The sequence below is a fragment of the Protopterus annectens genome, chromosome 4.part1 (assembly GCF_019279795.1).
Source record: "Protopterus annectens isolate FY-2018-M chromosome 4.part1, PAN1.0, whole genome shotgun sequence".
NCBI classification, from domain to species: Eukaryota; Metazoa; Chordata; order Ceratodontiformes; family Protopteridae; genus Protopterus; species Protopterus annectens.
In genome coordinates, this window is record NC_056734.1 from 511,981,117 (window position 1) to 512,004,642 (window position 23,526).

The 23,526-nt window shown below is 42.5% G+C and overlaps 1 protein-coding gene across 1 annotated transcript in view; it reads right to left on the reverse strand.

Annotated features, from left to right (window-relative positions):
• Nucleotides 1-23,526, reverse strand: part of LOC122801242 (septin-2-like) — a 919,510-nt gene that overhangs the window by 326,803 nt on the left and 569,181 nt on the right. Inside the window, exon 7 of the mRNA XM_044070794.1 lies at nucleotides 23,290-23,412. Coding sequence (XP_043926729.1) covers nucleotides 23,290-23,412 — 123 coding nt within the window. The remainder of the gene's footprint in view (nucleotides 1-23,289; nucleotides 23,413-23,526) is intronic.

Below are 23,526 nucleotides of genomic sequence, written 5' to 3' on the forward strand. Positions count from 1 at the left end.
AGGAGGATCTGTGTTGTAATGAGCCAAGATGGCAGAAGCGTGGATCTTAATGGATGAGAAGGATAGTCCTTTGTCCAGCATCTCAGTTAAGTATTGTAGTACCTGAGGAATGTTAGGGACAAGAGGGTCAAGGCTTTGAGCCTGGTTCCAGGCACAGAATCTCTTCCACTTTTCTGAATAAGATTTCCTGGTGCTAGGCCTCCTGGCCTCCAAAATGACATCCATAACAGCTTTAGAGAGAGTTGTTGTCTGTTTGACTAATGAATCTGCCATGAAGCCAGGGATAAGGTTTTGAGCTGACTGTGCAGAATCTGATTGTTTTGCTGAGTCAGAAGATGTGGGATTTGAGGCAAAATCCAAGGTGGGCCTTGAGCCAAGTTCTTTAAGACTGGGTACCAATGCTGGTGTGGCCAGTCTGGAGCAATCAGAATCATCTGTGGTTTTTCTTGTCTGGCTTTTAGGAGTACCTTTGAAAGGAGAGGCAGAGGTGGGAAGGCATAAACGTTTAGGCTTTTCCAGCTGAACGAAATAGCATCCACTTTCCATGCTTGTGTGTGATAAGTCCTTGTGTAGAATTTTTGTAGTTGGCAATTCAGTGGGGAGGCAAAGTGATCTATGTCCGGGTACCCCCATTTCTGCATTATCATGCTGAAAACTTGTGGATTTAATTTCCACTCGTGAGGATCCATGATGTTTCTGCTTAAGTCGTCTGCCAAAGTATTTTTCTTTCCTGATAGGAATTGTGCTTGCAGATGAACTTGATAAGTTAGAGCCGTGTTTCACAAGGTCATGGCTTGTCTGCATAGGGGGTAAGAATGAGTGCCCCCTTGCTTGCTTATGTACCACATTACTGTGGTGTTGTCAGTCTTTAATAATAATTGTCCTGGATGCAGAAGGTCCTTGAAAGCTGTTAGGGCATTTTGTACAGCCAACATCTCTTTTTAATTGATGTGAAGATGCATTTGGTCTGTGGTCCATTTTCTCTGAATACATTTTCCTGCCATGTGTGCTCCCCCAGGCATAATCCGAAGAATCTGTTGTTAAAGTCTGCCTGGCTGTGGGAAGAGTGAAAGGCTGACCGTAGTTGAGGTGACATGCCTGTGCCCACCATCGAAACTCCTGTTGTAGGCAGGGAATTAGTGGTATTACTGTTTCCAAGCTGTGAGAGTGTTGTGTCCAAACACTTTTTAGGTACCATTGTAATTTCCTCATATGCAGTCTGGCATATGGAATTAGTAGTATGCAGGATGCCATGAATCCTAAGGCCCGCAGAATTTTTCTTGCAGGGAGTTGGGACTTTGTTGCCATCAATTGAAAATACTGAGTCAGTTGTCCTTGTTTGTCTGGCGTGAGATAAGCCATCTGGGCTGTTGTATTTAAGCTGGCACCCAGGAATATTATCTCTTGTGAGGGCACTAGTTTTGACTTCTTTTCATTTACTGTGTACCCTAGGCAACTTAACAACTTTTTAACAAACGCCAGATGCTTTAGAAGAATGTCCTTGGTCTCCACTTGAATCAGGCAGTCCAGGTATGGATATATTTGAATTCCTTTTTGTCTGCAAAATGCAATTACTGGTGCCAGGCACTTTGTGAAGACCCTGGGCGCAGTAGATAAGCCAAAGGGCAGTGCAGAGAATTGGTAGTGCATTAAACCAGCTATGAAACTGAGGTATCTTCTGCAATTTTGTCTGATAGGGACATGCACGTATGCCTCTTTGAGGTCCAAAGTAACCAGCCAAGCTTTCTTGCCCAACATGGGAAGGAGCTGCTGTAGTGTCAACATTTTGAATTTCGGAACATCCAGGTAAGTATTTAGAGTGGAAAGGTCTAGTATGGGTCTCCAGGCTTTGTTCTTTCTGGGGACCAGGAAGAATCTTGAGTAAAATCCTGGTCCTTGTTCCTGCTGTGGTACTTTCTGAATAGCTCTCATGTCCATGAGGGCTGTAATTTGTTTTTGTGCCTCTGCCCATTGATTTGGTGGCAGGTCTCGCATTCCTTTTAGACTTGGTAAAGTGTGAAAGTGGAACCTGTAGCCTTGAGACACAATATTCAGCACCCATTTGTCTTGGGTGATTGCTTGTTAGTTTCCCCCCTAAGGGAGCTGCCAGAAGGGAAGAGTTTGGCATTGGAAGGGGGAAGTCATTGGGACTGTTTCCTGTAAGGTTGTGACTTGTACTCACCTCCTTTTGGGGTTGAAGCACCCACACTGTCGTGGTCTGTAAGAGCCTTGGGGCTGAGATCTGCCTCTTGGGCATCAGTATCTGCCTCTGTGGCCTGTCTGACACTGGAAAGGACCAATTTTTAGTAGGCCAATTCCTGCTAAATCGTGGTGGCTGTTTTTGTAAGAAATCCTTCACTGTTTGCATAGATTTTGCCCTATCCTCCATTTTCTTTAATACTTCTTCTGCCTTAACACCAAATAAAATATCTTGTTGTAAAGGAGCATCCAATAATTTTGCCTTAACATGATCTGGTAAGCTTTGTTCCTTTAACCAAGCATGCCTTCGAATCACAGATCCTGTAACTGCTGCTCTACAAGAAGCTTCTAATGAATCAAAACCACATTGCAAAGTATGCTTTCCCACTTGTTCAGCTGCATGCAATACATCCTGCATTTCCTTAAAATCAGGTTGTTCTGCACTTGTACTCATTTCCTGTTTTAACTGAGACAGTAAATACTGTTGATATTTAAGCATGTGAAACTGGCAGTTTAAAGCCCTCACTGCTAAAGTTGCAGAGGTGTAAACTTTCTTCCCCCATCTGTCTAATGCTCTAGAATCTCTGTCCGAGGGAACTGGATTTTTAGCCATGGAGGCCTTTACCCCTTTGGGACCCTGGGAAATAGTTTCTGGGTCAGCAGCAGGGTTTTTATAAAGAAATTTGTGAGAGTCAGGGACTCTGTAGTACCTGTCTGGATTGACTGGATTGACTGGAACAGGGGGTAAAGAATCTGGATTTAAACTGAATTCACAGAACACATCGTCCACAATATCCAACACTGGCGGAATAGCAAGGGGCCTGTGCTGAGGCAATAAAAGAAAGTCTCTGAGCCTTTTCTTGGATTCTGAGTAATCCTGCCCCTCCCAATGGAAATATTCCCTCATGGTATGTAAAGTTCCCCCAAAAGAGTAATCCTCAGGAGGAGAGGCTGAAGGAATTGATTCTTCAGCATAAGAGCCCTCATAGGGGGGAAGGAGTATCCCTGGTCTGAAGAGGATCAGAATATACTGAAACCTGGTCAGAGGAATCATAGTCTGTATCCTTCCTAGGCCTTTTATCAGGAGGGGGATGGGAACCCCTGATCAGAGTAATTAAGTCTTCGGCCATTTTGAGCATCTGCTTTTTAAGCATGGAGGCCTGTCCAGGTGAATGCTGTACTTGCTTCTTTGTCTTTAATGTAGTTTTAGACTTGACTGTAGATGCAATGGTAAGTTGTGAAGGTCTGAAAACACCCTCAGAAGCCGATGCCTGCTCAGTGGCTCCAGACCTATCTGAAGGGTTAAGTCTCCATAGGCCCAACACCTTGAGTATCCAGAGGCCTAGGCAACTCCACGTGGAAGTCGGTCATGGCCTGCGGCTCTGAGGTAGCAGGTGTCAGAGGCTGCGAAAGCGCCTCACTGAGAACCGGCGACTGGCCTAGAAGAGGCTTTGTCGTCAGTTTTGGGCCTCGGATGCCTGTCCTTATCTTTATCTTTGTGTTTTTTGTGAATTCCGGTCGTCGGTTGTTGCAAAGGCATAGTATAATTAAACCTTCGTCCAAAGTAATGGTGAGCAAAATCAAACCGACGTTTAATAGTGCATTTGTTAAATCTAGCACAAAACCGGCAACTCGTGACATCGTGATCTGGGCCTAGGCATGGAATACAGTAAGAATGAAAATCCTTATGAGGTATTTGCTTCCCACAAGAAATACAATCATTAACTTTTACTGACATCGGTCTGAGGCAAGAAAAAGTTTCCCCAACAGGGTACTTAGCTTTATTGAAAACTTCGGTTCTGAAAATCGAAATTGACATCTCAGGAGTCGGCCGACCAGCACTTGCGGACTACTTTTGCTTCGGGCACCGTGCTGCAAGAAAGACTGAAGAAAATGGCGTCGGCTGTTTCTTATATACCCCTGACACACTGACTTCAGGGAGGAGGTCACAGCAACAGACGCCGGACCAAGACTTTGGAACTCTGGCCGACTGCGGGACCGCCTGACAGCAGGATAACCCAAGTGTAATGACTGCAGCAGTGAAACACAATGAACATCAGCTTTACTGATTGCTCTGAACTCTGCAAAAAGGGTATTCTGAATTGCAAGCAAGCTCTTATGGTGAATCAACCCTACCTCATTTCCATAGGGACAGGGTTTCTTCGAGAACTAATCATTTTATGCCTAGCATGGGTATCAGAGTTTACTTTAAACGTTCCTAAACCTAAAAATGAGGGAGAAAAGATACTCCATACCTTAGATATCCACAGACAACTCCGGTACTATCTTGACAGAACTAAAAATTTCAGATCAATTTCTTGTGAAGGTAAGAAGAAAAACCTGTGTCTAAACAGGCTATTTCCAAATGGTTGTCTAAGGCCATTTATTACCTTTTGTTATACTCGCCATAACAAATCTACTTTAGGCAGGGACAAGTCTCACTGTACAGGGCCTTGGCTTTGTCTATGGCTTTTTGGAAAGGGTTGGACTCTAGAGCTATTCTAGAAGCTGCTACTTGGTCCTCTGTGCTTGCTTTTACAAAGCATTGTAAAAGCTTGATTCCCTCTATAGGTCTAGATGAAGTTTTGCTAGGACCATTCTCCAGGGACTTCTGGACCCTTCTTTTTTTTTTTTTTTTTGGGTGCGTTTTTTGCACCAGGGTGTTAACCCTAGCTTTGTTCTTTCAGAGCTCAGCTTTCCTCTCTTACGCTGGTAGGAAATCTCTGAAGGGCTTTGTGCCCAAACTTGTCTTTTAGTCAGCTCATCTAGAGCTGCTTAACAGTTTGGGCTTGTGGAAGATGTCCTGAAGTTTTGAAAGCTGGCTGGCCATTATATCCTTGGCAGGATATAACCCATAGAGCTAAGGCTACTGCAGCTGTGATCATTCGAACATCTAGGGTTATGACAAGTTCAACTTATACAACTGTACTTTCTCCATTTTCTAAAGCATCATTAGGAGGAGGGGCTGGATGTCATGGAATCAGAAGTAATTGTACAGTTGCTCAGTATACAGTAAATGTTAAGATTTTTTGTAACCAATATCGGTCTATCTGAAAGTCTAATTTCCTATTTCTTCTGCAAGCTTTTTAAAGTTTGCATATTTACCTGAAAAAGAAATATTACTCCACTTTGAATGTTTACAGCTTTATGTATTTTACCTGTGTACCAAACAATGTGGTGCCTGTCTTTGGAAGGGTAACTGCTCAGGAGCTAACTGACGGCATTTAAATATTTAAAATTGACTTTAATAGTATAGTAGGATGTTTTTGTTATACAAGCTTTACGATACACTGTAAGCAGTGCATCTTAAAGCTTAGGAAGAAGGGAACTGGTGCCGAGAATCACCATTTACACGTGTGTGTGTGTGTGTGTGTGTGTGTGTGTGTGAGCTAGTACATGCATTAAAGTGTAGATAAGTTCTGATCAAGTGTTAAATACTACTGATAAGCTGGCACTGAAAGGCACCGGGTGCAATCTGAGGTGGGTGAAATGTTAGGGAGTCAGTAAGATTACAACTCTGATCTGTAGCTGTGCAAGTGTCAATATTACTTTGGTGTGGCAGGTGTAGCCTGCTACTCAAGGCAGCAGTACACATTTACTGTATACTGAAAGCCAACTTAACTTTCAACAACAAATGCTATCAATAGTGAAGTCAGCTCCTATACTGCTGGCCCCTCTGAACACAAACTATTAATGGCAGTGCTGCAGGAGTTAAAGACTGTATCTGCTGTCCTTCACATTAAAATGGTGAAAGTAGGTGGGATTATAAATCTGCTCATTACATATTACCAGTGGCTGGATTTTGTAAAATTTAACTTGTACAGCTTATAAAAAATACTGTCAGAGTGGACTGAAGTGCAAAACCAAGGGAATTTCATATACTGGCATGCCCATGGAGGACAAGATGCCTTGTGTACACAGCTGAAATGCAATCAACTGGAGAACGATGAGGGCAGTGGCTGCTGATGCAGAGCCTGAAGCAAAACAACTCTGTCCACACCCAGATGACCTCAGAATCCATTTGGCATTAGACTAGTGCTGGGGATGAAAAATCTGGAAGATGAAGCAGCTAAGAGAACATCTTAAGGCACAGAAAAGGAGAGAAGGGGGTAAGAAGAAAGATAAAAGTAAAACCAGCATCTATGCACTCTTGTTAACAATTGCTTATATTCTGACCATTGCTTCCCCTGTAGTTAAGAAAACCTTCTATCCAACTCAATTTCCAAGGGGACTCTTCAACATCCACAGTAGTAGTATCATCTCAGCTTTCATTATATATCCAAGGGATGCTGCTCCTTTATCAAAGGTAGAGAAGTACTTAAGAGCTTAGGTGAATACTGGATGTCATGGTCAATACTAAATTGTTTCCTCAGTAGAGAGAGGAATGACTTGAACAGCTTTATTTGGGTATTTGAAAAGGCATGCAAACAGCAAATTAGCTAGGGACAATGGGTGAAGTTTTTAACTCCTATGCTATGTTCATGGGTATTGCAATGTATACTATATCAAACGTGATTGGTGTGGGTTGTTTGAATTAAGATAAAGTTAAACACTGCTTATTTGAATACTTTTAAGTGATTCTTGACACTTATTAAAATTAAGACAGTTAAGAAGAAAGGCAAATCACAGTGTAAGCAATTAATTTCACAGCTGAGTGCTTGAGTGTCAATTCATTACCTTTTGTAATACTAGGAGACCTTAGGAAGAGGGAAAAGCATTTAGTACTTTGCCAAAGGGTAGGAAAATCTGTCTGGTTAGCAGATCAAGAGGGACACTGCTGAGAAAGTACTGAAAATGAGTCCTCCAGCTCCGTCTACTCAGCAGGGCACAACTGCATAACAAGGGAGTACAGTGCAGTAACACATGGATATATGGAAACTCTCAGGGACAGTCCAAATCATTACAGCAGACTACGAAAGTAAAACATGAAAGCACTTTTACATATGCAAACAAACATGGTGAAATGTTAGGTCATGCACAGTCCAGTGTCCATACAGACAGGATGGAAAACAGCCAATTAAAATTACAATTAGCAATACAACACTGGTAGGCTGCCTTAAAGCTGCGGGTGCTCCAAATTATTACAAGGTCCTACACCCTATTCTGGAAGGGGGTAAGGAAACCACTGCTAGGAGGGTTAATGAACAAGATACAGTACATGCTGCATATCTGGATCTAGCCAAGGTCTTTGAACTATTCCTCATGCAAGCATTAACAGACTTCTAAATCCAACTCCTTATGTTATGGAGTGGACATGTAACTGACTGACAGAACCCATATGGGCAGAGTCACAGATGCCACTTCTGAAAGCAAAAAGGTACCAGTTGTGTACCACAGGGCCCAGTGTTGGACCCTCTTGTCATCTATCCTTCAAGCCTTCAAGACAACACTCCTGGTCAGTGGTTATCAAAATTTGCAGATGACTGCAAATTGGATGTTATTTGATCTTTCAGTGACTCACAGCTACTTCAACATGGGTTAGACAATGTTTGCAACTGCTGCATGGACAACCATCTCAAATTAAATGTGAAAAAATATAGTATAGTTCATTCTGGTGAGCAAACTTAGTTTTCCCTCTACAATATAGGTAACATAGCTAGTGACATAGCCTTCAATCAGACATGTGTATGGGATCTAACAATTCCTTACCTGCTCACCAACATGTGTCCCACAGTAGTTAACCCTTCAGACTCATCTAATTTTCAAGGCATCTTTTCTAGATCCAAAGTAGTAGAATCTCAGCTGTGCATGTACATTCAAGGAATGAAGAATTCCCTCTTCTTATTCTGTGGATTAGCAAAGACCAGCAACTGAACAGATTGTTTACAGAGGCTTTGCAGCTGCCTTAGGAAGGTCGGATGGGTTTGGTCATAAGCTGTCCCTGCCCTTGCGAAAGATCAAGAGAGGTCCCTCTGCACATCTGCCTACAGCTATGACAGTCTGAGTAACGATCAGAAACTTAAGGAGTGTAGCAGCAGCTCATTTAAAATTAAAGTGGGTTAACTTTACTAAGGCAAGCCCAATGGAGGAATTACATTTTTCCTAGGTGGTCCAGAAGCAACATCCTCTTTAGAAAATGCTTAAATGGAAACTATGGCACAGAGGGAATTTATACACATGAAGGCAGAAATGGAGGATACCTGTACCTTCAACTGAGGCTTAAGTCAAACTTGACCTGATGGGAGGTAGGTGGCCCTTGGGTGCATGCCTAACTCAATCTTTCTCCCAAGCTTGGATGGTCAAACTGCAAAGATGGCAGAAGCAAGCTCCTCCCAGTTTCTTTACATAACACATCACTGTGGTGTTGCCTGTTAAGGGATGCAAGACTGCAAGCTTCCAAATGAGCTTAACGACCCTAATAGATTTAATCATAACCATAATCTCCTTTATACTGATTTGCATCCTGTACGGTTATAGCTGTATTAGGTGCCCTGAACCAGAATTTTTCTACAGTGGGATCCACAGACCTTATCAGAGTCATTTGGGTCAGACTCTGGTTCTCCATGGCTGCTGGAAAGGTACCCCTGATTTTTTATGCTCTTGCCTTAGGAAGGCATTAAAGGAATCCCCTCCACTAGGGGCTGATTGTGCTGTAGACAAATACGGTTCAGATACCACTGTAGTTTTACCATGTGGAGTCTTACTAAAAAAAAAAACATAATGGTTGTAGATATAATGCACCCTAAGATGAGCAAGTACTCCATTCCAAATGCATAATTTTTTTATTACATACTCACAAAATACAATGCCAGAAATTCTACTCACTCCTGAGGCAAGATGACCTGCTGGCTGGTATAACCAAGCAGATCCCCTAACACAGTCACATTCTAGATTGGTCCAGAATGGAGCTATCTGGAGTGGGGGTTCAAGACAGAGAGAGACAGTGAGAGCCTTTGGAATCAGTTCAGAGTAAACACAAGGTCCTTTTGGACCCCTTTCTGTGACTGATCCCTAATCGCATAATTACCCAGGTAAGGGTAAATATGAATGCCCTTGGTCTTGCAAAAGGCAGTAACATTTTGAAGTTTGGCACTTGCCAGTACTTGTTTAATCTTGACAAGCCTAGAATGGGCACCCTAGAGGCCATTTTTTCCATACAAAAGAAACCGTCTTGAGAAGATGCCTATGCCATCTTCTCTACAGCTGTCTGTTGAAATAGTTATTCCAATAAGGGCTATGCCAGATGCCTTTGATCCTTTGGAAATGGTGGAATCCTTCACAAATTTGGTCATGACAGAACTGCTGTCTGCACCCCTGTAAGACCACCCACAAAAGAACACACGTGTCCAATTAATTTCTTCCCATTGTAATACAAATACGCCTAACCAGCCTTCTATCTTCTGAAGTTGTAACAGCAACAGGGAATGGGGTTTTGGAAGGCTAGGGGTTTGATGCTCACCTTAACCCTAGCAATGGTAGGAATAGCAAACTTTAGGGCTATCTAAATGCAGGTTAACACACTTTTCTGGAAGTCTACCACCTACTCGGCCTCAGACTTAAAATGATCCTTCATTTTAAACCATCACTAAATGCTACTTCCTCTGAAGGTGATGCAGATGACAAAATGTTCTCAGTGTTGAGTTACAACAAAGAGGGGGAAACCACCCGGAAAGCTTATGTCAGATCCTCCTCTGAATCAGAAGACTCCCACTTCTCTGAGGGAGAGGGCTCTCTCTTCTTCTTCTGAGGTGGAATGTCTGAGATTGATGGCCAGTATTGTCTGGGCTGCAGGCTTTAAGTAAACGCTATTAAATCCTAAGCTAGCTTGAACCAATCCAGGAAGGATGCCTTGAGGGAAAGGAAATGCAATGCAGGCTGTGGCAAAGACAGTGAAGTAGACATATAGAGCCTTAATATAAACAGTCCTTTGTATACTAGCCTTCATAGTGGCCATGCTGAATCTTGGCAGGCATCCAGATTTCCACCTTACAACTTTGAATATCCTTTTGCACAATGACCAAGGAAGTACTGTATTTTTATTTTAAATTTGTTTACCGGGAAAGTTCAACTAGGAATGGATCCCATTTTCTGTGGAGGCCCATGGGAGAAAAGCTCCACAAAGATTAGTACAGTAAATACAATAGACATGTTAATCAAGTACAGTACAGAATCAAAAAGTTAATAAGGTACAGCTTCAAGGCCAAGAAAAGAAAGTATTCACCCTTAGTTATTACAAATTAGAAGCAGGACTGACACTGGCATTTGGACCACCATGGGTGCCAGATACTTTGGCTCAAGAGAACATGCTGGCTTCCAGCAGCAGCCTTTATAGAGGCATCATCAGAGGATGCATTACTGAAAACTGTCTCTGCATTCAACATCCTTGAGCTTAAAGACACTTCTGTGAACTGAACAGGCATAGCTTGCCACCTATTACTCCTTTTCTGTAATACTTCTCCACATTTTTCTTTTGGATGGATGTCCGTGAAGATGTTGCAGCCTGTCAGGAAAAGACCTCCACGCCTTTTCATACTTAAACAGTTCTGGAGAGCTAGTTCACCTCACATTATGGTCTTCCTGCTACAATAAATTAGCAGGAAGCAATGTTATCAGGCCCTAAACAAAATACATGCTTAGAATGATAAAAGTTTATGTACAACTTACCTAGCAAAAGCACACAATTATCTTTTCTTTGGTGGACATACTTAATATTTAAGACGTCCAATCCCAACCAAAAACAAACTCCAAAATCCTAACTACTGACTTCAGATACAAATAACGTTCCTGAGCAAAATATTTATCTCTTAGCTCTGGACAAGAAAGCTGAACCACCAGAAAGATGGTTAGCATAAACACAGCAAAACCATACTGGGTTAAGTAAGAGCAAAAGTTGACATGGATGGATGTCACCTTCGTATTGGGACATGCATGCATCCCATAGAAGTGCATATCTACCCAGCAGGAAGGGAGAAGAATGCAAAGTCCTGGAAGTCCTTCTACAACAGAAATAGCACCTTCTGTAAGTCCAAGTGATTATGATCAGTACAACAGTAATTCATGCAAACAATATATTAGTCACATAAAAGGAATTTTGAAAAATGTTATGAGTGAAAAATGAAGGAGTTTAACCTTGCTGGCTGACTTCAGAGTTGTGCACGGTTATTTTTGCTTCACTGTATAGTTTTTCAGATCTCTGCTGAAGGTGTTGGTTTTCCCATACCCACCCTCTCTATTCCTGTCTTGTTGTTTAAATTTGGAGGCTTTTGCAGTTGCCCGCCCCCACTGTAGATTTGATCTGGGTCATTCCACCCAGTGCCATCTCTACCTAATAGACTCCTTCTGCACTTGTTTTTAGTCATTTTTTATTTAATTGCATTTTTTAAACCGTTTGGTCTAACATTGCTACATACTCAAGTGTGCTAGCTTGCACTGCATTCGAATTGTTTTTACTGCTGTTTTAGCTACTTTTCTGTATATATATTAAAAAAAATACCTTTCCTGTAACTAGTGTAGTCCAGATTCAGATTTGCTGTATCCAGGACTGTACATAAGCTTCTGAGCCCCACCCCCACAAGCTTTCTGTGTTGGATGGAAGCCTTCTAGCTTATCAGTGGGAGTGGCAAGCACTAGGTAACCTATCTACCACATAAGGAGTGGCTCTGGCCCAGAAATTGTAGTTAGTGGCAGTTCGGGCAGTTCTTCCATCTCTCTCAACTTTCTGATTTAAAAGCCCACATTTGCACTTGTTTCCCCCCTTTCCTGTAACTAGTTTAGTCCAGATACAGATTCTTAGTTTTAGCACTTGAATTTGCTTATTCGTGATCAGCACTTGTTCAGAACTTGTAAGCACTAAATAACCTACTAATTACTACAGCACTCACCCTTCATCATTACCTAGAGGAAAACAGTTTTAGTACTTACTTTCCTCACTTGCTTAGAGAAAAACAGTTCTTGTACTCACTTTCCTGACTTATTTAGAGGAAAATAGTTTTTTTACTCAGGCATGTCCCGGTGTTCTCTCCTGTCTATCTGATGAATCTGGGCATCTTGGGGCAATGTAGAAATTGCCTCATGTACACAGACAACACTCTACTCCTACCACCTAGCACTACAACCTGTGAGAGATGCACTTATCTAACCAAACTGGAGGTAAAGCTCTCTCCAATCAAGCCTGAACTTGACAGTCAAGAGGAGAAGGTAAACACTTGCACTACACCACAATCACATAGTCTCACTAAATCTACACCACCAAAATCCACACAAAGAAACACAAAAAGATTCGAGGAGGCTCTCAATAATCTGCTCAAGCAACAGAGACCTTCAAAGCAGAAATGCAAGCAACCTCCACCCCCCAACAAAACCCAAATGACACAAAGCCTGCAGACACTGTGCCACTCAACAACAGCCAATAAGGCAAAACAACGTACCCAACACACTAGTCATAGGTGAGACTCTATAGTCAGGCACACTGAGGTCCCACTCACCAGGCTAAACAAGGAGAAGGTTACTGTCAGCTGACAGTCAGGTGCCAGGATCCACCACATAACCCATGCACTCAGGTCACTCCACAAGTACAAATATGACTGTCATTGTCCATGCTGGTGTGAACAACCTGAGATGTACCTCCCTGGACTACATGAAAAGAGACATGGAAGAGCTCTCCGATCTTGTAGCCCAGGCAGGTATGACCCTAGCCCTGAGTAGCATTCTGCCATCACCCAGAATGATGCCGCAGTACAAGGACAAAATGATTGAATTTGACAACTGGCTAAGCTTCTGGTGCCATTCTAAAGGCATCGAGTATCTTGTCTGCCTGGGATGACATGGTCGACAGACCACGATGCTTTGCCAGAGATGGCCTGCACCTGTCACCCCTGGGATTCCGGATACTGGCTAAGGTTCTTGCCGCCCCTATAGTGCCTTTTTTAGGCAAGGTTCAAATGGCAAATTCACCACCGTAACAGGAACAGGCAAGCAAAAACTGAGGGTGATGCTACTCAATGCTAGAAGTCTAAATCTCAAAATGCACTCACTCGAGGAACTCCTTAAAATGGAGATCATTGATATCTGTGCAGTGACTGAGACCTGGTTCAAGGCTCCAGACAGCACCCCTGCACTACCAGGCTATAACTCGTACCACACTTTATGGCCATGTAACCTGGACCGGAACACCAAAGGCATTAAGGATATCCACACCTCCAGGCTAGTTGCTCAGCATAATGCAGCCGAGGTTATCCAAGTGCAACTAACTCTGGGCAAAACTGCAATCCAAATTGTAGCTTGCTACAGATCACCCACCGTGCCCCAGGATTCCCACTTCTCTTTTCTTGATGCACTGGAAAATATTAGGGTTCAACCAAACACCCTAATAATGGGCAATTTCAACTACCCCACCATTAACTAGGAAAACTACTCATGTACCAACTCCTTCGCTCAACGCTTTCTGGAATTCATAAACTCCAATGCCCTGGATCAACCTATCCACACCCCCACCAGGGGCAACAATATCCTAGATCTAGTCATTACCAACATGAGTGACCGGTGTTCCACACCTGAAGTCAACACCTCATTGGTTCGATCTGACCATAAGCTAATTACCCTAGATATCCACATCTTGCCTCCACCCCCCATTAAGGAAACCATGGTAAAAAATTTCTCCAAAGCCAACTTCATGCTTCTTAAGACAGAAGTGGTGAACTTCATGACACCCATGCAGATGGGCAATACAGTTACGACTACTGAATCCTACACAATTGCACTTTATAAGCACTTACATGAGTGCATGGATCGCGCTATCCCAAACAGAACCAAGACGCTATCCTCCAAAAAAAGGAAGCCAATTTGGTGGTCCCCTGCCATAAACAAACTGTACAACAGAAGGAAGAAACTGTTGCAAAAGAGAGTAAAATCCCATGAGTGGAGGAGCTCCCTGGTCAGCCTCAGTAAGAAGCTGCTATCCCTGATAAAATCCTTCAAAGCTAGTTACGAAAACAAAATTGCCACTGATTCTAAAGACTACCACAAAGCATTCTATAGCTATGTCAAGAATCTCAGTGGCAACACTCAGATCTGCTCTGAGTTACAGCACAATGGCACTAAATATACAGACAACTGATATTGCCAGCATCCTGGCCGATAGGTTCAGTGCTAACTTTACCCCCCTATCACCCGCTAAAGAGCCCATCTCTATACCGGAAGAATGCAAAGCCCTGTAATCACGTCTGCACAGGTAAAAACCACACTCTCCAAAGCCAAGAACATAACATCCATGGGACCAGACAACATCCCTGGCTGCGTTTTACACGAACTACAGAACGAAATGGCACCCCACCTAAGTACCATGTTCAATCATAGCCTCACCTCAGGCTTTGTGTCTGCTGAATGGTGCACAGCGACCGTTATCCCACTCCACAAGGGGGGAGCCACCATGGTCCCTGGGAACTACCGCCCCATTAGGCTGACTAGCCTGGTCTGCAAGGCCATGGAATGTATCATCATGGAACTTATAAACAAAGACATTCGTAATCTCCAAACTCTGCACCCCACACCAATTCGGGTTTGTAAAAGGCAGATCATGTCTCCTAAACCGGATAGACTTCTTTGAAGCAGTCACCAAAGCCATAGACAAGGGTAAGGTGGTTCAAACAGCCCATCTAGATCTTGCTAAGGCTTTGGACACCATCCCCCACTCTGGAATTATAGATAAACTCACTAAACTAGGTATAAATCCCTATGTCACAAGATGGGTTGCCAACTGGCTCCCTGACAGAACCCACACTGTGAAAGTAGCAGACTCCAAATCCGACTTCATACCAGTGACAAGTGGAGTACCACAGGATTCAGTCCTTGGTCCTCTCCTGTTTGGTATCTACTTCTCTGAAGTACAGGCTAACGACGTTCGCAGATGACTGCAAACTAGGAGCCATAATCGAAACTCCTAATGATATGGACATCCTACAAAAGAGCCTCACTGAGACAGATGCCTGGTGTCAAAGCCATGGCCTCAAGCTCAATGCCAAAAAGTGCACTGTCATCCCCTTAGGTAAAAACTCTGTACCCATGAACTAAAACATAGGTGGTAGTATACTTAACACCAAAAGTGTGATAAGAGACCTTGGGACACAGGTGGACAGTAGTCTCTCCTTTGATAATCACATCGCCACAGTAGTCAAGAAATCCTTCTACGTGGCACACCTCATCACAAAAGGTTTCTCACCCAGAAAAAAATAGGTCATTGTTCCCCTCTACTCATAAGACCCATTATAGAGTACAACGCCCCTTTTGGTATGCATCTCACAAGACATCTACAACAACTGGAAGAGGATTACTGGCCTCAAACAGATGCCCTACGCAGACCGTCTCAAAAAACTCCAGCTTTACTCCGTCGCATATCGCCTACTCAGAGGTGATCTCTGCCCAACATACAAAACTATGTCAAACCCTGAGCTGTTGGACATGCTCCACTTAAAGAAATCCTAATCCCTCCGAGCTACACGCTCTAGGGACATAAACCTTGTCACCACAATAAACAGAACATGCCGGAGGGATAGATTCCTGTCCCAGAGACTTCCCATACTCGGGGAATAAACTACCTATCTATATCAAACAAAGCTCCTCATTAGCACTCTTCAAGAAAAATCTTGATGATTGGATGGGAAATAGGAAATTCACCCCGGGATCACTTCTGTGGCTCTGCTCGACAGTGGCACAGGAAAATAATTTTCTTGGGTGGCAAAAGCCAGGGTACCTTTTTGGCTGGGCGTATATAGGCCCCAGGGCCAATAGCCTAGTACCTACCTATGAACCTTGTCTCATTAAGGCACGAGAAAGGATAGGAGTGAAAGGATGTGGGTGAGTACACACGCACTGCATTATATTATACAACACACACACACATTTTTATACATACACATACAAACACACGCACAGTGCGTTCTGTATCTTTCCCTGTGCTCCTGCCATCCATAAAATTATTTGCTAAGATAATACCATTTACTCCAATTACCAGTGTAACAGTACTGCTGCCATCACCTAGGGAGCCATAACGGACTTGCTTTCTCGTCCTACTACCCCTAGTTGGTGTTATGCATCAGCATAAAGACAGTATTACTCTTTTCTGTCAGCATTCATATTCCTGCACACAATCCATGATTGCTACCACACAGATTCTGCCTTGCAAAGCCAAGTGCGTGCATTTAACCCAAATGCAGCATGCTGTATAACCTTTCTCTTCAGTAGGTGCTAGCACTGTACTGGGACAAACTAACAAGAGACGCTTACCCTCACTCTCCCTAGCTCCTCCAGCAGATTTGTTTCATTAGCCTATTTTCAACTCATATGGCTCACAGTCAGGACTTTATCCCCCTGCACCACACAGCTAGGTGAATACAGAAAATGTCAGCAGTGAGAGAATCACAATGTACACAAAAAGGTGTTGGGGTGGAAAAATGTCACAAAATGTAGAGTACAGATAAAAACTCTTCCCTTCATCTGCATAAATATTTGTGGAATCCTCTGATAGAATGTGTGACAAAAAGTTAAAACCAGCTAAAAATTAAAGACATTATGGGGCACACTGGGAAAATAATTAGAGAGAGACCGATGTCTACTGACTACTCTCAAAGAGTAAACTGTTTTATTAATGGCAGAAGAAAAAAAAATGATCCAATGTAATTCACTGGCTCTTTCAAAGGCCTCTTAGGACTAACTCACAGGAAGTGCGAATTAGTCCTAAGTGGCCACTAATCCTTGTGAATGACCAGTGTTCATTCCAAATTATGGTCTGTAACTTAAACATCCTGCAGGCAAAAGCAGGGATCTCAATAAATAAGTCTTACAGGACAGGAATTCCAGGTCTACAGAAGAGTAAAAGAAGGCCAAGTCCATTAATCTTCAAGTTCCAAGTAGGTGATGAGAGTTTTAAAGGTGGGCAAAAGTGCAGAACCTCCATAAGACCTACCTGACAAGCCTGCACAGGGAAAAAAAAAGTTCTGCCCTCTACAAGGTCATAATGTAAAAAAAAATGGCAGTAACATACATCATGGCCATAGAAAATTTCAGACCCAGGTCAAACAGGTGTTCTACAAGGATGGGGCACATTTGAAAACAAACCACCAAAAGTGAGAGAGGGAACTCCCCTCATCCAGATGGAAAATCTCTTCCACTTAGAAAAAAATACATCTAATAAGTGTAAAGATTTCTGATCTGGATGTTGCACTTCAGAGGCAATTCTATGACTTATACCAAGGTGAGTCCCAACTAGTAAAAGAATCTAATAGCTGGAAACTTCACATTCTTCTCTGATTCTGTCAGGTGCAGAATGACAGAAAAGAAGTGGTTAAGTGTACAGAAATCTTCCTGCCCCTGACCAGTGAAAGAATCCATCACCAAGCCATATCAAAGCCTCAACTCGCACAACACAGTTGTTGGAGCACTGCATTCTCATTGGTGAATGAGCCAAAAGCAGGGCTGTTCTATTTCTTAAAATTTTCTCCAAGCAGGCATTCCTAGCCATTCAGGTCTGACAGATGACAGAAGCCATAATTTTGCCAAACTGTTGGCAAATCCACTTTCCCAAAGATGTGGAAAACTATGACAGTGACTGTCTCATCAATGGCCCAAGTTCAAAATTGTATCACTACTCTATAGAGGAGTAATGAAAAAGAACGTCACCATATCTTTACATGTACTACAATACGGCATGGGTGTCTGATCACAGAAGGAAGGGTTTTGGTTTTAACTCCCTTACCAAAACCTGGAAGTTTGGTGAGGAAAACAGCACCACCCTAATCTTCAGCAGGCTTGTGTAAGCATTTTTCTTAGGGGTCTCACATCAACACTTAAGACAGGTTACCAGCCCAGCAGTGACATTTGTCATAAGAATCTGAGATAAGCTTGGTAGCAGGAAGGGAAATCCCACATGGAGAATACAGAATCACGCCACAGCCCATTGTCAGGGGTCTGTTATCAGAAATGGATCCACAATGGTGTGGTGATTCTGCAATTAAAAACACCACATTGTTCACTCTAGCATCCACATGCATAATTAGGTGAATGAGGACACTAAAGATGGTAACTACTAGAAGGTCCAAAAAGCAAAGAATAGTATGTACCTCACCTAAACTGCATTATTGGTCAGGATGCAAAGACCACGACAAACTTGGCCTTTTCTGCAAACAAGAATGACGAACATGACACACTTGGCCCTTTCTGCAAACAAGAATGACGAACATGGAGTGTGCAGCAGCCATAAGAGATTTTGTTTTCTGGTCCCACACCCATACCATCTCTGGCTAACATGCACCCTCATAAAAGCTAGCATCTGTTTTCAAAAACAAAAAGGTACCCACCCCCTGTCTGGTTTGTATCCATTATCCTTCTCCCAAAACATACAAGTTTTCTCATGTTTACCACAAGATTAGCAAGGTGTCTGTAGCTTGGCAGAGCCAAGCTCATGTCCCTGTCCTGTATGCCAATCACTTCTCCAGTAGGTTTCAGCACTGTACCAGTAAAGATGCACCACCTTCCTCAGGAATGTCATGCTTGCATTGGCTTTCACTAACACCCACACTCACTGGTACCGCCAGTACCAGGGTCTCTAGTCAATCCTAGGTAACAGTCTGGGTCTAACTCCTCTTCACTACTGTCAACCAGGAAAGTAAAACTCTGTTCAAATAAAGAAAATCTTCTGCTTTGGCACAAAGGACGCTCAGATTATGGTTACCCTAAACATCTGACAATCACAGAAAGACCTAGGAAAGGGCTGCTGACAAGGAGTCCCAAGATAACTTGCCAAAGCAGGAAAGCGCTAGAAGACCATTCTCTTAAAATACCCTTAATTAGCAATGGCACAACCTCAGTAAACTCTCAGAGTGCAGTTAAGCAAATGGCAGCAACTTGTACTGAAAGTAGTACCTGCCCACAGAGTCCCAATGGAAGCTCTTGGGAGGATCCCAGACAATGTGCAGAAAGCATCCCTCATGTTCAGCAATCATCCAAGTCACTGCAGAAGCAGGAGCATGGTCTCTGGGGAATCAGCAACTAGAACTTAATGTACAAGATGCTCTCAATGAAACTGCCAAGATCCAAGCCAGGCTAGAACCTCATTTTCCTGCCTAGAATGAGGAAGACACTAGAATGAAGGCCTTACTTCCATGCACCACAGTAGAAACAAACTCTATGACCCCTTTCAGAAGTACAGTGTGGGACTAAATCAGCAAGTGCTGGTCTTCTACAGTAGCTGTGGACAGAGAAAAAAAAAACGAACAGCTCAAAGGCAAACCTGTTCAAGACCACACACAGAACCTGTTGATCCTTTGGTGACTGCTCTGCAAACAAGTGCATATTAAAAAGAGCCAGGCACCCATATTCTCAAGTGTAGTCCTAAGGAGTGGTCAAAACACATGCGGAGTACTCTGTACACCTGCATCCTATCAGATCTAGCAAGTGCATCTACTGTGGCAAACTCACCAGACAGCTGATATTTCCCTGTCAGTATCAGGCTTCTTTTGGAAGCGGAATTCAATAGGTCTTAAAAAAAAAAAGAAAAAAAAGAGAGAGAGAGAAAGAGAAAATGAATCCACAAGCTCCATAAATCCTTCCTATGGTGGCAATATTGAAGCTTGCTTTTTTTCTCTCTTGCACATCTTCTAAGGTGTCCTAAGAAACCTTCTCCAAGAACATAAAGACCACTAAACCTTGGAAAAAAAGTATCCAAAATAACTTGCATCATTTCTTCCTGAATGAAACAGAACCAAAGTCATGCCATCTACAACAAACAGAGCTGAGATATGGTTTGCCCATGGAGTCAGCTAAGTGAAATTTCAGCAGGCAACATGGAAGCTACTATAAAACTTTCTTCAACAAAACCACACAGATTCCAGAACTGGGGACCTTTGCCAACTTTTCCAGGGCTTAGATCACAAGTGAAGACTGAAATTGAAGCGGATAAAAACCAGGTAAGTAAGGACCTGGAGGCCCCCAAGTGGTAGCAAAACATTCTCTTGACCAACCAGTCCAAAGTCTCAAGCTCATCTTCCAAAAAGGAGAAAAGTGCTAGGTTTCTGGGGTCTATGCGGGACTGGGAAGATCACAGGGGAATATTGCCCTTGGCTGCTCACAGTCAGGATCTTAACTCCTTCTACTGGTTTACAGAGGGCCTTAGTGTTCTTAAGAACAGATGAATGAGAAGCTGGGTGCTCCTATGCTGCAAAGACAGCACACTTGAGAACAAATTTCAATGGAGGGTGAAAAACCCAGTCTTCCTGAAATATTAGCTTTGTCTCTACTAAAGGAAGAAGCTGGAAAAAGGACAATCTTAGGACTTTACAAGCCTCAGTAGCTCCTTAAATAAAGGTTCAATTACCAGAGGGAGCTAAATGTCAGTCTGAGAAACAAGAACCCCATTCCCTTTTGAATACCACCTCAGGGGAGTTAGCCATTCTAATCACAAGCTTTCCTATTGAGTCTGTGTTTACTCTTTAACTTGGGTATGGGGATCGCTGACCAGCAAGCATCAAGAATTTGAGTGATGGACCCTCAATATGAGTTGAAGTGCACATCACAGGTGATGCCTGAAAGTGAGAAGGCTGCTCAGGGCCTTGCAACAAAATCAGTTTAAATTTCCTTATGAAGTGTTTCTCACACCACCTTGATCAATTCCACCAGACAAAACATTGTTTAAACATTCAGTTTCCCACACAGAAGTGCAAGCTAGGCAGTAAGGCTGTTAGGAACTCTCATGACTTATTATACAAGGCTATTACTGAAAGGAGTTGAGTTGCTTTCTAGAACAGACTTCAACCACAAAGCCATTACTAGATGACTCAAACAGGCCAATCCCAGAAAAATTACCAAACAGCTAGTCGTTGAAATAGTGGAAGTGGTAAACTTGCACCAGAGGTGCTCATCCTCCCACAGTCTGGCAGTTAGCGCAGGGGTTAAGGTTATAAGTTGTTAGCGAGCTGCCTCGTGTAATCCTGGGTTTGACTCCTTCAGCCTTCATTTGCTGACTGTGTGACTCCAAACATATCACTTAACTAGACAACACTCTCAGGCAACTGGGGAAACTGGGCTAGCCTCTGACAGTCTCCTTGACTGTATGCCTAGTAACTACCTATTAACCTATGGTGTGCTGGATGAGTGCTTCATGGCTACCTTCACTCTGTCAACTGATGACTGGTACAAGGCTAATCCTTCATTAGCAGTGTCTTTGCTCACAGGCCAAAAAGGGGTGGATCCCCACTGTCTGGTAGACTTCTGTTAAGGAGGATTTAGCCAATGTGTCACCTCATGGACCTTTACTGTATAAACTCCTGGACAGAATATAAGGGACCCTTCTGCAGAGATCTGCTCTACCAAACTTCAACAAATGTTATTCTTGACGATACGAGACAACTTTTAGGTTAAAACACCTTCTTCTAACAGACACGTGTAAACAGTCTCCGGACATTCATATTATCCTTTATAACAGTAAAAAACAAGTCAGCCCTGGCTGGTGAGGTAATAACTGTAGGATACCGCTAAAGGTTTACATTTTCACAGCACTATGAATGCTTCCAACAAGGATGAAGCAGTTTAATCAATGGAAAAGCAAATCTGAAGCATGGGACTGGGTGCATCCACAGATCAGGCATGGAATGTGATTATAGGTAGAAGCAGGAGGAATGCATGACCTTCAACAGACAAGCTGGAAAAATGAAGAATTTGATACTTACAGGGGGTCCTCAAAAGACAAAATTGCATCTGTTAACCACTACAGAAGGCCCTCCAAAGTAAGATATTGCTTTACAGCTATACATTTACGTAGATCAACACATGCAAAATAACATATGCTACAGATATATCTATAGTATTATCTAAAACTATGTATATATAGACATATTTCTATTGGTGTCACAGCGCTAGGATAACCCACATGAACTACATAAAATGCTACAAACAGGTAATATTTTATTCACACAAAACACTTCACTAACATGGTACTGTAATTCTTCCATTCTTGATATGTACTGCAATATAATCTGCAAATGTCATGTCACATGCTTCATAATGTTCACAGGTGTGTACTGCACTGTAAACTGTTTACTTCCTGTTACAGTTAATTTTTTTAATAATTTGTATCCCCTTACTTTCTGTTATGTCACGGATGTACATTTAAACCATTACAGCTTTATAAGCCTGGGTCATGGATGAAAGACTCTCTGAACTAGCCCATCAACACAACTGACTAATTCTTTTCTTAAACCTTACTGTAATGTTAAATGCAAACTTCCTCTTGCATGTTTAAAGACTACTCGATATACTGCATTTTCTGTTCATTTCCAGTTATGTGACTGATGTACCTCTAAACTGTTACTGCCTTACTGGCCTAAATCATTCTTAAAAAGTGACTCAACTGGTTAGATGGGCTGATCTAATGTAATAAATTAAACAACAAAGTAGTCTGATAATACTAGGGTGCTTTGCAGAGCTTATTTTGGGGTTAAGTATTAGCTTGAGTCCCACTCAAATGAAAAAGTGAGGAAAGAAAACATTCTGTTGCAATTAATGTTAAAAGTGGAAGATGGAGAAAAAGCTATGTCCCTGTAGTGTCATTGTTGCTGCTGTAACCGTATTAACTTTCTAAGTTTGTAAGAGCAATATCCAAGTTCTGCCCCTAATACTGGAGTATTGTCCCCTCCTTCCTTTTGGCTTTATCCAGACTTCTTGAACCAAGAGGTTGAGAGGTATGCTACTCTGTGCCCTCATACTTTGACTTCACCTTGCCCACCCGCCGTCAATGTGTTCAAATCCGGTCTCTCTGTCTTCACTGTATATACATTTCAAATCAGGGACTTTCCACATACTCAGTCCCTCCTTTGCCTTTTAAATTTAGATTACTTCTTGTCAACACTTGCCCTGTTTCTTAATAAGACATGTCCATTCTGCAGTATAGATACTGCATGGTACCTATTTCTCACCAACTGAACAGTTAATGTGCATCTTTTCTGTACTTATACACTGAGAGGAAGAAATGCATGCACCTACTATGGCCACCACTGTGAGAAATAAAATCCAAGACATTTCTTAAAAGCAGTGGTCCAAAGCTTGCTGCCAACAGTTTCAAGATGACAGTAAAAGAAGGAATGGACAGAAAAGCACAGTACGTACAAAGGAGAAAGAGGCAGAACATAACCATGAGAAGACAACCTGCCAGAACATTTCAGCCTCTCAGAGCGGAAGTTCTCATAGTGAAGGTCTTGTGTCACTTCCTGCAGATCTTGCATATGGGTACTGTAAAGACAATAAACATTCCAACATGAGAATTCTAAAGAAAGGCAGCATATTAAAAACAATTAATATATGACAAAAAAGAATAACGAAGTTTTTAAAAGAAATGAAATACTG